General features: G+C 39.0%; 1 protein-coding gene across 1 annotated transcript; it reads left to right on the top strand.

The window, feature by feature from the left end:
* Positions 1 to 999: 999 nt before the first annotated feature.
* On the top strand, positions 1,000 to 13,383 carry p4ha1b (prolyl 4-hydroxylase, alpha polypeptide I b). Its single transcript, XM_026190385.2, has 15 exons — positions 1,000 to 1,250; positions 3,881 to 3,963; positions 4,093 to 4,189; positions 5,003 to 5,154; positions 5,410 to 5,547; positions 5,764 to 6,003; positions 7,423 to 7,643; positions 7,731 to 7,907; positions 8,031 to 8,101; positions 9,860 to 9,959; positions 10,076 to 10,129; positions 10,218 to 10,283; positions 11,314 to 11,382; positions 11,854 to 11,950; positions 12,344 to 13,383. Exons 1-15 carry the CDS (start codon positions 1,237 to 1,239, stop codon positions 12,412 to 12,414), a joined length of 1,650 nt encoding a protein of 549 aa, XP_026046170.2. The 5' UTR covers positions 1,000 to 1,236; the 3' UTR covers positions 12,415 to 13,383.
* The last annotated feature ends 3 nt before the right edge of the window (positions 13,384 to 13,386 follow it).

Here is a 13,386-nt window from a genome sequence, read left to right as displayed (position 1 = left end):
TGAACTTCCTGCGTCAGATACTGACTTATGAGGAGCAGCTGTTTGGGCGCAGACTTACCGACTTGGACGACATCTGTTGATGACTGCGGGGAAAATGGGAACGGAAAGCAGTATACTTTTTTTTCTTCTTAAGTGGAGACTGAGAAGCTGTAGGGAAAACACTCGATCTCGGTTCACTATCCAAGTCCTCACTCTAAGCTGTCATATTTCAGATTATACAGATGTTGAATTTGTAACCTCTGTAAGCCTCAGTATAACACTTATGACATTTTGCTTGGTGACAGTTGATAGAACATGTACATTAATAAGGAAATTTTATTTAACTTTACATAAGAAAGGTTTATTATCCTCAGTTTCACTCAGTGATGTAATGATGTGCTGATACTGAGATACTACCTGTTTTGCAGCGTTGCTCATGTGGATATCTAAGATGACAAAGGCTTGCAAATAGCCAGTGTTTATCACAGACATATACAGTCTGTAGTGTTTACACTGGGCATTTCAGTTGAGACATAATGCAGTTAACAATTTGCCCCTCTGCGCGCACACACACACACACACACACACACACACACACACACACACACACACACACACACACACACACACACGTAGCTCCACCCTGTTGAATTCAGCTGAATGCAGAAGGAATTCACTCCCTACCATCCCACACTTTTTTTTTCTTTTTGTGAAGCTAGTAAGAATAATTTTTCTGGAATGTGGGAGGAAGATGATGAAAAATGTCTGTTCGTTCAATGTAAACGTTACAAAACTACACAAAACATCTGTTGAATGGAGATGATGGGCCCGGAGTGCAGATGCATACATGCAAAGTTGAGCACATAGGTTTTAGAGAAAGAGGAGAAAGAAAATATCTATCGGCAGTCTTTTAACACGTGGCATGTGACCTCACTGGAACGATTTCCACATTAAACACCAAAATACTCATCTTCGGTCGTGTCGGTACGGGTCAACACTATTACAGGCACCTCCCCTAACAATTTACAAACGACAGCCCCCTAAGTTTTCAGAAGCAGAGAGTGTATGCATGTGAGTCTGCACGTAGCATCGAGCCCCATCCTTTTAGAAATACAGCCCGAACCACCAGATAGCCAATAGTACACCGAATCATCACAGACAGGAAGAGCCACCGGACCGAGTCTCCAACTTCAGACCGTTAACTTCACTGAATCGGTGTGGGCTTCAGGGAGAGACCCCGACGGCTTCTGCTACAGGATGCTCTCGATTAGGTGACTATCGACCCCTTGAGTGAGATAAGAAATGTAGGCTTATCTAGAAAATGTGTTTACATTTCAGATAGTCACCAGTTTACAGATTACGTCTTTTCACAGTGTTTGTCGCTGTTACCAACAGCAACCGTTGTTTGCTGTGCCAGCTTTGAGCTAGCGGCAATGAAAAGTAGAACAAAAGTAAGCCAAGTTTTAGGTTTCTGTGTTGTGGGTCAAAACAAAGATTATACTACTAAACTAAGCAGGAGGCAATGAGATGACCTGAACCAGTTAGTTAAACTAGAAAATAGCAAGAAAAGAAAACGTAACCTGGCTTTTCCCTGTGAAACTTTAGCTAGCTTTAGTTTTCCGGCATTCCAGCGCAATGCAGCGTGGGATGCTTCTGCCGTCATATTGCTTTATGCCTCATTTAACAGCCTCTATACATTTTATTTGTTAATGGCAAACATTTTTCACATTTAGTCTGTCATATTTCATAGTGACAAGGAGATAAAATGTCATATCGAGCTACAAACTTTGTTTATATGTAACTCCCCAAAAAACACCAACCAAGAAGTAAAAGCCTTCCTGCTGCAGTTCAGTCTGCAGCTTTCATTGACTGAGTTTTGCAGGTAATATCAGACTCTCCATCGGGCAGTGTGCAGTCTTCACACAGGAGGGAGTGGCGAAGACGTGGCAGTCCTCTTCCATGCACGTCCTGTGCTATCTGACTCCATAGCTGGAAAACTTGGAGACATTTTGTGCGATGAAGGAAGTTTCTCAGGGCAGACTCTCAAAAATAAAATTGTTTTTGTCAGGAGCAGGTTTAAACTTGGTATAACGTATTGCGAAGCCAGTTAGGCTATTAAAATTGTGCTTTTTTTGTCTGGGTGTTGTTCGTTTCATTACGTCCCCCCCTGTATTTATCTTAAATATTCCTTATGTATACTATGGATTAGTTATATTCTCATCATAACAGGTAAATAAGTTTTAGAGGTTTTTGGGTTTTTTTGTTTTTGTTTTTAAGGTACTAAATATGCACCAACATCTAATTCTAGATGTCTAAGGATTTCGAGCTCTTTCTTTTAACACTTTTTTAACACTTATTTCACTCTCATTGTGGCTGTTGCTGCTGCCTGGTACAACGTTTACAGCCCTATAGCTGAAAGTTGATTAGGAAAGCAGGAAGTGGTACAAGTGACATGACAGGATAAAGGCAAGTAAACTAGCAAATTGCTTTATCACATGACTTTATGGATTTATATCCATCCAAGGAATTTTTAAGGGTGGATACTTTTGAGGAAACGCGAACCCTGTGGTCCAACCAAAAGGAGTTGCCTTTTAGATTACACATGAACTGGTTTCTAGGTCAGTAAGACTTTGTTTTTATTCTTAGTTTTTTTTAAATATGGGATGTACCAACATGCTTATTAACACAATCACCTCCTTTCACTTCCATGTGTGGCATGACCAGAACACTTGGTTTGAAATTAGAAATGTTCAATATACAGCTATCATTTTTGCATCACACTTAACTGAGTGTGAAAGAAAATTGTAGTAATTACCCTTCCTGGGTACAATAATTGCATTCTTCAAAACTTTTATCTTGGAAATCAGAAAGTGTAAGAGGCTGTTTATGGCTTTTAAGTGGCAGCACACATTATGCAGTTGCAGAAGTAGCTTGGTAGCAGTAGAGGATAATGGTAAGTTGTGTCTTGCTTCAGGGTTTTTTTTCCACCCTCTCTGCTTCCTTCTGCTGACCTAAATTGAAATCTCATATGAAGTCACTCTATTTTTTATTCTCATTCAAGACTTGCCCTTGTGGCAGAGTCGAACCTGCCTCAGCCTGCTGCTGGCTTACACTGAATAGTTTATGTACGCTTCATGATCTTCATTTTGCCTGTGCGCTTATGGGTGTGTGTGTGTGTGTATTTGTGTTTACACTATATTTATAACAAACCATCTCACTTGGTCAAGCAACAGGCGTTTTATAATGTGGGGGATTTTTGGTCTTGATTCTTTTGGCTTAATTTCTTTCCAAAACTTTTGTCCAAGTCTGCTCTCTTGCTATTTTTCTTTTGAAAAACAAAAAGCCAAAATGTGATGTGCCACTGGCCAACATGGTTCGGTTTGGGTATATTTACAGTCTTAGTAGTTTGGAATTTTTTAGTACATTCTTGAGATAAATAAGTGATCTAATTTGATGTCGATCATGGCATGTGGCATGTTGTGGACATCCCAGAATATTTAAAAGTAAAATTCTTGCACATTTGCCCTGAATTTCTGTTATGTGGGTAAGAAAAAAAATAGCACCACAGTAAAATTTGCGTGGACGCAGACTATTTGAAGTATAAAGAAGTGCATGTAAGAATGCACAATGGAGTCATGCATTCTCCTGTAATTTGTGGCTGCAAGAAACAAAAGATCACAGTGCTGCCTGTCCCAGGCCTAACTGCCAGCCTCAAAGGTAAACCAGACATATTTTAGTAGTGTGTCTGGTTTAGCTCTTTAATTATATGACTAGAATAAATTGGATTATGGTGATACCTTATCATAGAAATTAAAATGTCTTCAAAATAGGTAGGTCATTCACTGACTCTTTTAATCTGCATGTTTTATTAATTTAATGCTCTTCTCTCACTCTTTATCAGAATGGAGCTGCCGTGTTGTTGTTTATTGCTGCTGAGCTGCCTGCAGTCGCTCTCAGCCCACGCTGACTTCTTCACTTCTACAGGTAAAAGACTTGTGTTATGTTACTACACAGACACAAGGCCAAGAAATTTTAAAGCTCGTACTAATTTTATAAGATTAGTATAGTTTATCATTTCAGTGTTTGCAATTAATATGTGTTTGTTTCTTTCAGGCCAGATGACAGATCTGTTGTACACAGAAAAAGATCTCGTCACCTCTTTGAAGGACTACATCAGAGCAGAGGAGAGCAAACTAGAGCAGATCAAACGGTGAGTTTGTCAACTCCTGGGTGTGATTTGCTGCTGGGGGCATTTCTCCCTTCTCGTCGTCATGTCCTTGCATCTGCTAAATTATTTTTATCCCAGTGCCAGAGTCAACCAAGCACCGCAATCGCTAGCTAAAATAGAGAGAAATAAAAAGGATACAGAGTGCAGAAACATTCCAACTGTGTTAACCACATGTCTGATCATTTCCATCAGAATCCCCTACAAAGATGAGATATGCAGCTTCTTATTTCAACTTTCTTAACTACAGTTATGTACCGGGGCAGCTGACTCACATCGCACAGTTAGAAAACTTTGATATGGAGGAGTGGGTCTCTGAATTAATGTTACCTGCACAGTTAGTTGGTGTTGCAACTGGTACAGCTGCTGTGTGGAGAAGCCACACTCCTGTATGAAAAGATCAACCCTAACCTGACCCTCATTCACTGGATGAAGTTAGGACCTGTGATCCGTGATGCTTTAGGACACATTACAGAGCTGAGTCAGCAGTAAACGAGGATTTAATTCTGACAGGTTTATTGTTTATTGGGTTTATTGTTGCTTATTGGATTTGGATGATAATATTGATTGATAATGACTGATAATATAGCTTGATAATTGATAATATATACAGCTATCAACTTCATTTAAAAAAATAATTTGCAAGTGTCTATAAACATTGTGGTTAGCTCCATGTTTAATTTCTGAAGTTGCTTTCCTAAAACTCCATAAATATTATATATGACAGCCGTAATAATAGGTAGCTTGCTTACAAGTGTAATCAACACACTTTAATCCATATTACCTTTTTTGTGATAGGTGGGCTGAAAAATTGGATTCCTTGACAGTTACTGCCACGCAGGACCCTGAAGGCTTTCTGGGACACCCTGTGAATGCCTTCAAACTGGTGAAGAGGTTGAACACAGAGTGGGGGGACCTGGAGAGTCTTGTGCTCCGTGACACCACTGGAGGTATGAACAGTAAAGCCCAGGTTCAAATAATAACACTGTAATATTTGGTTTTATAAATGAGTGGTAAAAACTTGCAGAAAAAGTGCAACACAGAAGTACACTAAAACATTGACTTGTTTGTTTTAGGTGTATGTGGATGGATGAAACTCCCATCTAACTGTTCACCTCATGAAATTTTAAGAGAAAGTGTTAAATGTCACTTTGAGTGATTAATGTGCCCACACATAGAATACTTTATCGTGCCATTTTTCTCAGGATTTATTTCCAACCTGACCATCCAGAGACAGCACTTCCCAAATGACGAGGACCAGACCGGAGCTGCCAAAGCTCTCATCCGGTTACAAGACACTTACAGACTTGATGCCAACACAATCTCTACGGGAAACTTACCTGGTAAAATCCTCCGAACAGTTGCATGTCACACATAAATGGCATGAGTTCACATGCCCATGGGCCTATTTGTTCATTAAGGATTCAATGTACAGATATAAAGACAAAGTGACTGCCACGAAAGTCACAATAAATGTCAGACTATGTGAGTTTTTTGGGGGAAGGGTTTGATTGTTTTCTGATTTCTTTTCCCCCCCTCCTGTGTGTACTCCTAACTAGGAGTGAAATACAAGAGCCACATGACAGCAGAGGACTGTTTTGAGCTGGGGAAAATTGCCTACTCCGATGCCGATTACTACCACACAGAGCTGTGGATGGCCCAGGCCCTGAAACAGCTCGATGAGGGAGAGGAGTCCACTTTAGATAAGGTGACAGTGATCGACTACCTCAGCTACGCCATTTACCAGCAGGGGGAGATGGAGCGTGCAATGGAGTATACAAAGAGGTTGATTGAACTGGGTGAGTCTCTTCATATTCTAAAGAATTAAGAAGTAAGACTGTAATAGTGTGGAACTTGCTTTAATTTGGCCAAACAAAATAAATTATTGTTGGGTATTTTAAGCAAGGTTTAGACTGAAGGACAGACTAAACAGAGGTGAGGCACAGGTCAACATTTCCGAGCCAGACAGACATAAACAGTTCAGGCAGTTGCTATGTTGGGGCATAACATCTGTGCTGTAACAAATCTGTGGGGTCTTGTCTCAAAACGCTGCTGTTTGTACCAGCAAAACAGTTATCTGTATAGCACAATTCACAGAGCGGTGAAATCTATTTTTTAAAAATGACCGGGTATTGCTTTTTTTTAGAGACTTTGTCACTTGTCCCCTTTTATTTATTGACGTTACGGATTAACCAGGAATAAGAGAGGATTTCAGTGTGTCCAGGTACAGTTTAAACCACTGCCAGACTTTCCAAAGCAGTGTTAATGTCAATTTTATTGATATTTTTATTATATTATATTTATATATTTATATTATATTTTACACATAAACTCAGTGTGCTTAACATAAAATATAAAAACATTAAAAACCCATGTAAGTCTGCAATGCCTTAAGGCTTGTAAAAACAAAAAAACTAAACTGTACAAAGGAATAACGTGCATGGTAACATACACACAGACAAGCACGTACACAAAAGTGTTATTAAGTGTAAGTGTGTGAGAAAAATAAAGGTTTTATGTTAAGTTAAGTTTGTTTTTGAATGTAGACATGATTGTAATTGACCTCAGATGAATAGGAAGCTTGTTCCAAAGAACAGAGCAACAGAAACTGAAAGCACCCTCAGCACACTTAGATCGAATTCTGGGGACAGTTAAAAGATCTGCACCTGATGACTTGAGAGGTCTTATTGGGTTATAGACACCCAGCAAGTGAGAGATGTACTTGTGTGTGTGGGGTGGGGGCAAATCACTGAGTACGTTATGAACTAGTAGAAGGATTTAAAACAATCAAAGCTCAAAACCAATAGAGTGCGAAATAGCTTCCTTACCCGAGCTGCTGTCTCCATCACACCTCTTTGCCAATCAGTGCACCAATTCAAAGGTACAAACCATTTGTACTGCTGTTTTCTTCTGTCCAAGAAAGTGACACTGTCGGCTATCAGTTTAGCAGTAGTAAACAGTCCCCTTGCTGTTATTTTGAAAGTTATGTTGCTTCCTGGGCCATGTCCTGCTAAAAGGGTGCCAAAGCACCCGAAGGACATTGTCCCAATGGATTGCAATGTCTCAGACTGCAGCTTTTGACAGTAGTCCTCCATCTGAGTTGAAGTCATCATTACTGACTGATGGCGTATATTTGTCATGTTAGAAGCGATGTTGTTTTAGTTTGCATTGCTGCTTGTAATCACCACTGATGTTTTCTCCTGGTTTTTCACACATAGACCCAGAGCACCCGCGTGGCAAGAGCAACCTGAAGTACTTTGAGTTTCAGTTGGAGAAGCAAAAAAAGGCTGCAGAGGAAGAAGCTCCAAAACAGAAGGAGCGCGAGAAAAGAGAAACAGCTGAAAAGAAGAAGAAGCAGAAGAAGTCCAAAAAGGCTTTCTCTCTGATCCCAGAAAGGGAGAAATATGAGATGCTTTGCCGTGGAGAGGGTATCAAAATGGTGAGGAAGAGCTGAAAGCAATTTATAACTTGCATACTGCAGCTCAGTTTTAACTTTTTGTGTGCTCTTTTCTTTTCTCTAAATCAGACGCCTCGTAGGCAGAGCAGGTTGTTCTGTCGTTACTACGATAACAATCGTAACCCCAGTTTACTGCTGGCGCCCGTCAAACAGCAGGATGAGTGGGACCGCCCCTACATTGTTCGCTACCTTGACATCATCTCTGATGCAGAAATTGAGAGAATCAAGCAGCTGGCAAAACCACGAGTAAGCAGTTCAGATTTTAGGATTTCATAGGTGGTTTGGGATGGCAAAGGATGGGAGGTCAAAGCTGTTATTAGCAACGCATACTTTAATATCTTTATGTGTTTATCTGTGTGTGCTTCACAGCTACGCAGGGCAACCATCTCCAACCCCATCACAGGAGTGCTGGAGACAGCTTCTTACAGGATCAGTAAAAGGTAAGACAGAGCATGATGATGAGGAGGAGAAAATCTTATTTTCCCCTTTAATAACTGAGCTCACGTCTTCTTCTGTACTCCCGTCTGATCACAGCTGCATGTTTCTGCCCCTCATAAAGGCCATCCTAAAGGCTCTTGAGCTGAAGCACTCTCTCCTGCTGAAAATACGTTTTCTAAAAATAAAGAAACATCTGTAGCTTTTCCCCCCAAATAATCCTAAATGAAAGGGAAATGCTAAATTACTAACGCGACTGAATATGTAGCTATTTGTGGACGAGTTGGATTATCCAACTCTTTTTTGAGGACCTTTTTATGGGTCTGTTTCTGCTCAAGTGTCTGCTCCACGGAGGTAACACATGAAGGTAGCAGAGGGGAAAGATATTACTCTTTTACTAGTTGATACTAACATTATTTCTTTTGTGAGCTGCCTTTTCTTTCCCTCTTTTCCTCCTTATTATGTTTTGTCCGTCCTTGTGCATGTGTGCTTCCGCAGTCCATTTTCCTTCCTTCTTTGATACTGCTCTTCCTGCTTCTACGTGTCCTGCTGTTGGAAATGCTGTAGTTAACGGGAGCTGTGGTGACTGAACCCCATTCAAGGAAAATCCCTGTGAGGTAAGGGGTCAAAGATCACTTGGAAGGACTCTCTCCCTTCCCCTGCTCATTTGACTTCATATCTATACCAGGCTACCTGAGTTTTGGACCTGAGCTGGATTTTTATGTCCCATAGCATTGTTTGGAAATCACTTTCCAATACAAGGCCATTTTTCTGTAGTTCTATATTTTGTACAAGATCTGTTTTAAAAAAGAGACATTGTGAAACATCAAAGGCCTATGTAGTGCAGATAAATGACCGTTCAATTTTTATAGATGCCTTGCTCACTGTTTTAAATTCAAATTTAAATCCCATCCTAAAAATAGCACGTTAGCAGCCCACCAAAACCCCATGCTTTCTTTGGTTTTACTGCAGTTGGTAATTAATGTGTGTGGGTGTCAGGGTGTGGTGTTTCTTTTAAAGTTTTGTATGCATGCATGACAGCCGGCACGTCTTTCTAACTTGAGTGAACTTGAGGTAACAGACAGATGGAAGAAATCAGAACAGTTTGAACTCCATTTAAACGACTGCAAGAGACTTAAGGAAATAATCCACTGGCTCATGCTTCATTCAATATCCATTTATAAAATATGACCTATCAGTACAAACTGAATGAAAAAAGATGACACACACAGACACACGTGTTAATGCTGATCTGCAGGCATTCTTAAAAACATGATGAAGAAGCTATATGGGCGAAGAATCATCTCACTGCCTTTGTAACGTCTTTAAAAAACTTGTTTTCCTCAACCCACATTAGAGTGTGTTGGAATTGTCTCTCACATAATGGCAACTGCAAGTTCGTGTTAAGAGGATGGACATTTTTATTTTGTTTTTAGTGGATATTATGGCCAGAAAAAAATATTTTATCTAGTCCTAAACCACACTATAGAAATATCTTCAAAGATATTCATTAGATATTGTAAAGCTGGATATTGTTCCCATTTTCCATTCCCTCTGCAACTCTACTTTGCTTCTGTATCCTAATATTGCCATTTACAAACTCACGTTGGTTTTTGTTGGCTTTTGATTCCAAGTTTCCTGCGTAGCATGCCTCTCAGACACTTTTTACAGAAGCATCTAGTGGATAAAATGTGTGCCTTACTGAAATATGTTTCCCATGCTGTTTCATTCTCAGTTTCTCTGTGTTCCCTTCTGTATTCTAGTGCTTGGCTCACTGAATATGATGATCCAATGATTGAAATGATCAATAACAGAATTGAAGGTGTCACCGGGCTTGAAATGGACACTGCAGAAGAGTTACAGGTAAAAAAGTTATTTCAAAACCAACAAAAAACTGTACATGACCACCAAATGAAGCAAACAAGTTTCCCTGTTTCCTCTGTTAGAAACTGATTTTTTTTACATGTATTTGTCTGCAGATTGCAAATTATGGTGTTGGAGGTCAATACGAACCTCACTTTGACTTTGGAAGGGTACGTTCTTTTTCTGTTTGCCACAGTTAATGTACTGCTGCATTAATGTGGTAGGATGTTTAACATGGTATTGATTATCTCCGTACAGAAAGATGAGCCAGATGCCTTTAAAGAGCTGGGAACTGGGAATCGTATTGCAACGTGGCTTTTCTATGTGAGTGATCACCCCTTTGGACCAGCATTAACCTTCTTTTATTTATTGAAGTTTGATTTTTACTATACTAATTGCCTATGCTGGTACTGAAATTAATTTAGCAGTCAGTGACACAGTCATTGTTATAATTAAAGTAGACATTGTTGACTTATAAGTCTGCATATTTGATAATACTGAGAAAACTATCGTATTAAGTTTCAGTATACAAATTTAGAATGAACCCTGTCACTGCACATAGTGCTAGCAAAGGGCTAGCATAGTATCGGGGGCTAGCTGTCATCTGTGACTATGGGCTTTAGTGTCTTTGCTGTGATAGGACAAAATTTACTCTGCTGATGTGATAAGAGAAACAATAGCATCTAAATTCTCAATTCAAATACAGTACGTTCAGTATTATTACTTAATCGTAAAGTCATGTGACTCCTCACCTTGAAACAGTGTCACAAAGCATTTACATGAGTGAGGGGCCATGCTTGTTAGTCATGAGGAACACGGGTAAATTTGGAAACAGGAGGATTTTATTTTACTCAAAAAATGCACAAAACTATTAACAAAAATTATATTTGAAATAAGTTCTAGGAACCTCAGCAAAAGAGGTCAAATAATCTGAACTCAAATCAGACTCAGAAATTAAAAAACGGACTAATAAAATGAACTAACTGCTTAAACAAAACCAAACACAACTGAGCAGAAATTGACTCAGCATGCAGGAAACAAATGGAAACTTAAGTCTTGGCTGATCACACCAACTTAGACACACTGGGAAGCAAAATAAATAATGATCTGTTATTGATCTGTTATCCAGAGAAACCACATACTGTAGCAGCTAATTTAACAGCTACTTCAGCATAAATAATACATTGAACATAAGATTAAACACATTAACAGTGTTTACTTTACAAAAGTTAATTAAATCTGCATACTACACACAAGAACTATTCTATCTTCAACTTCATTTTATATGAAACTAAGGATCTCATATAAGTTGTTTAAATTACACTGCTGGATTTTTCTTCTGTCTCTGTTGTAGATGAGTGACGTAGCAGCAGGTGGAGCCACAGTATTCCCAGATGTTGGTGCAGCAGTTTGGCCTCAAAAGGTAAATGTTGATATTACTCCTCTTATAAATGTCCATTAATATTGGTTTTCCAGCTAATCCTATTATGTAACAAACTGAAGGATTTTGTAAAAAAAGGTCACAGATGTCCATAATAAAGTACACACCGTACATAATAAAAGAGAAAAATATACTTATTCAAGCACTTTTTCTCTCCAAAACACATTTTATTAATGGTAAAGGAGCGTTTTCATCCAATATAAGCTCATTTAGCGGAAATAACTGCCAATTTGTTCATAAAAGGATTCTTTCATGTGCCCCCATGCTCTTATAATGTTTTTAACTGACATTTTAACAATCCCAGTATAGCAAGAGAACACATGTATTTAAATTTTGCTTTATTTATCATTTCACTTCTGAGAAATCTGTTGCAAGTACTTTAGGAAACCAAGTCTTGGCTCTCTGAGATGATGTGCAGAACTACTTAACCATTGGTGCCTGTTTGTTTTCCAGGGTACTGCAGTGTTCTGGTACAATTTGTTTGCCAGCGGGGAGGGAGACTACAGCACTCGACATGCAGCTTGTCCAGTGTTGGTGGGCAACAAGTGGGGTGAGTTTGATTGTTCTTGTTGGCTATAAAGCCGTCTACCTGAGTAAGCATTGTATAAAAGAATAGTGCTTGATTTGAGGACTTGGGGATTTTGGATGATTTTGAGACACCAACACAAGGCCCAACTTCTGTTGAGCCTGTGTCCTCCACCTCCCTCAACTCTATTTACACTTTTAAACATTAAAATTATATTTAACAATTAAGACAATGCCATTTAAAATGTCTGAAAAAGACATTTTAGTGTCAATCACTGCTTGATTAATAATGTTACTACACTGGCCAAAATAATTGTGATTTTTACAGATGTTTTACATATTTAAATGTGTGAGTGTGTGTGTGTGTAAGACTGGGCTTATGATTAATCTATCTGTGTATTTTTCTTTCCCTCATCAGTATCAAACAAGTGGATTCATGAAAGAGGCCAGGAGTGGAGGCGACCTTGTGGCCTAAGTGAATCTGAATGATTGTCCTCATCACCTTCGTGGCCCTCTCTTCCCCTCCTTGTGAAACACCCAGGACTAAAGAACTGTGCTGCAGATCACAGCGTGATGATGGATACACATGGATACAAAGAGTCTAAATGGCTCACCTCCTTTCTATAAACACTGACTTGTGTTTTTTCTTTCCTCTCGCTCTCCACTTGTTAGTCAGTTTCAAAGACTGTTTTGGTTAATGTCAAACTCCTGGACTGTATTGGCATTAAGGTGCCAAGGTGACATGTTCATAAGGTTTTGTTGGATGGTTTTGAGAAACACTTGAGCCCCTTTGTTTGCACTCTGAATGAACCTTAGAAAATACTAAACTGCATCAGAGATGTTTGTCTTTTCTGACAAGTCAGTTTATGTTCAGGCTGAGCTTTCCCTGGGAAACACTCCAAAGAATTGAAAATTATGACCATAATCTAGGATTGTGGGGGGTTTTTTGGTGGAAAAATAAACACTTTATTTCCTGTAAGCTGTGTAAAGATCCAGAAGTGGTTTTAGTTTCTTGCAGTCTATGCAGTACATTATCACATGTTGCTGATCTGCCTAAATGCCACTGTTTATCACTCATTGTTGCAAAATGTAGTGTGCACACATGCATGGGTACACTTACAGAGAGGTGCATACACCCCGATACTGCATAACATTAATTTTATATTTATGTGTTTTTCCTGGATTTAATCCTCATTGTGTTAGTGTTATGTGAGGGGGGAAAACAAGCACTACATTTTCCCATAACGGAGTCAAATAGTGATTCTTTAGAGTAGGTTTGGAAGAGTGTGACCAATACTTTCAGTGTATATAATGTGTTGGGGTTTTTTTAAGAAAGAGGCATTTTATTTATATGTCCTAAAAACAAGTTTATGTTGTTTATGCTTTAAATGGAAAAAAACAATGCATTTTTCTTTTCTACAATAAACTACGTTACAATAAATAAGATGATCAACTGTCCTT

The sequence above is a fragment of the Astatotilapia calliptera genome, chromosome 13, assembly GCF_964374335.1.
Source record: "Astatotilapia calliptera chromosome 13, fAstCal68.1, whole genome shotgun sequence".
Classification (NCBI taxonomy): domain Eukaryota; kingdom Metazoa; phylum Chordata; class Actinopteri; order Cichliformes; family Cichlidae; genus Astatotilapia; species Astatotilapia calliptera.
Note: the sequence above shows the minus strand (reverse complement) of the source record. Positions and strands in the feature narration are given on the sequence as shown.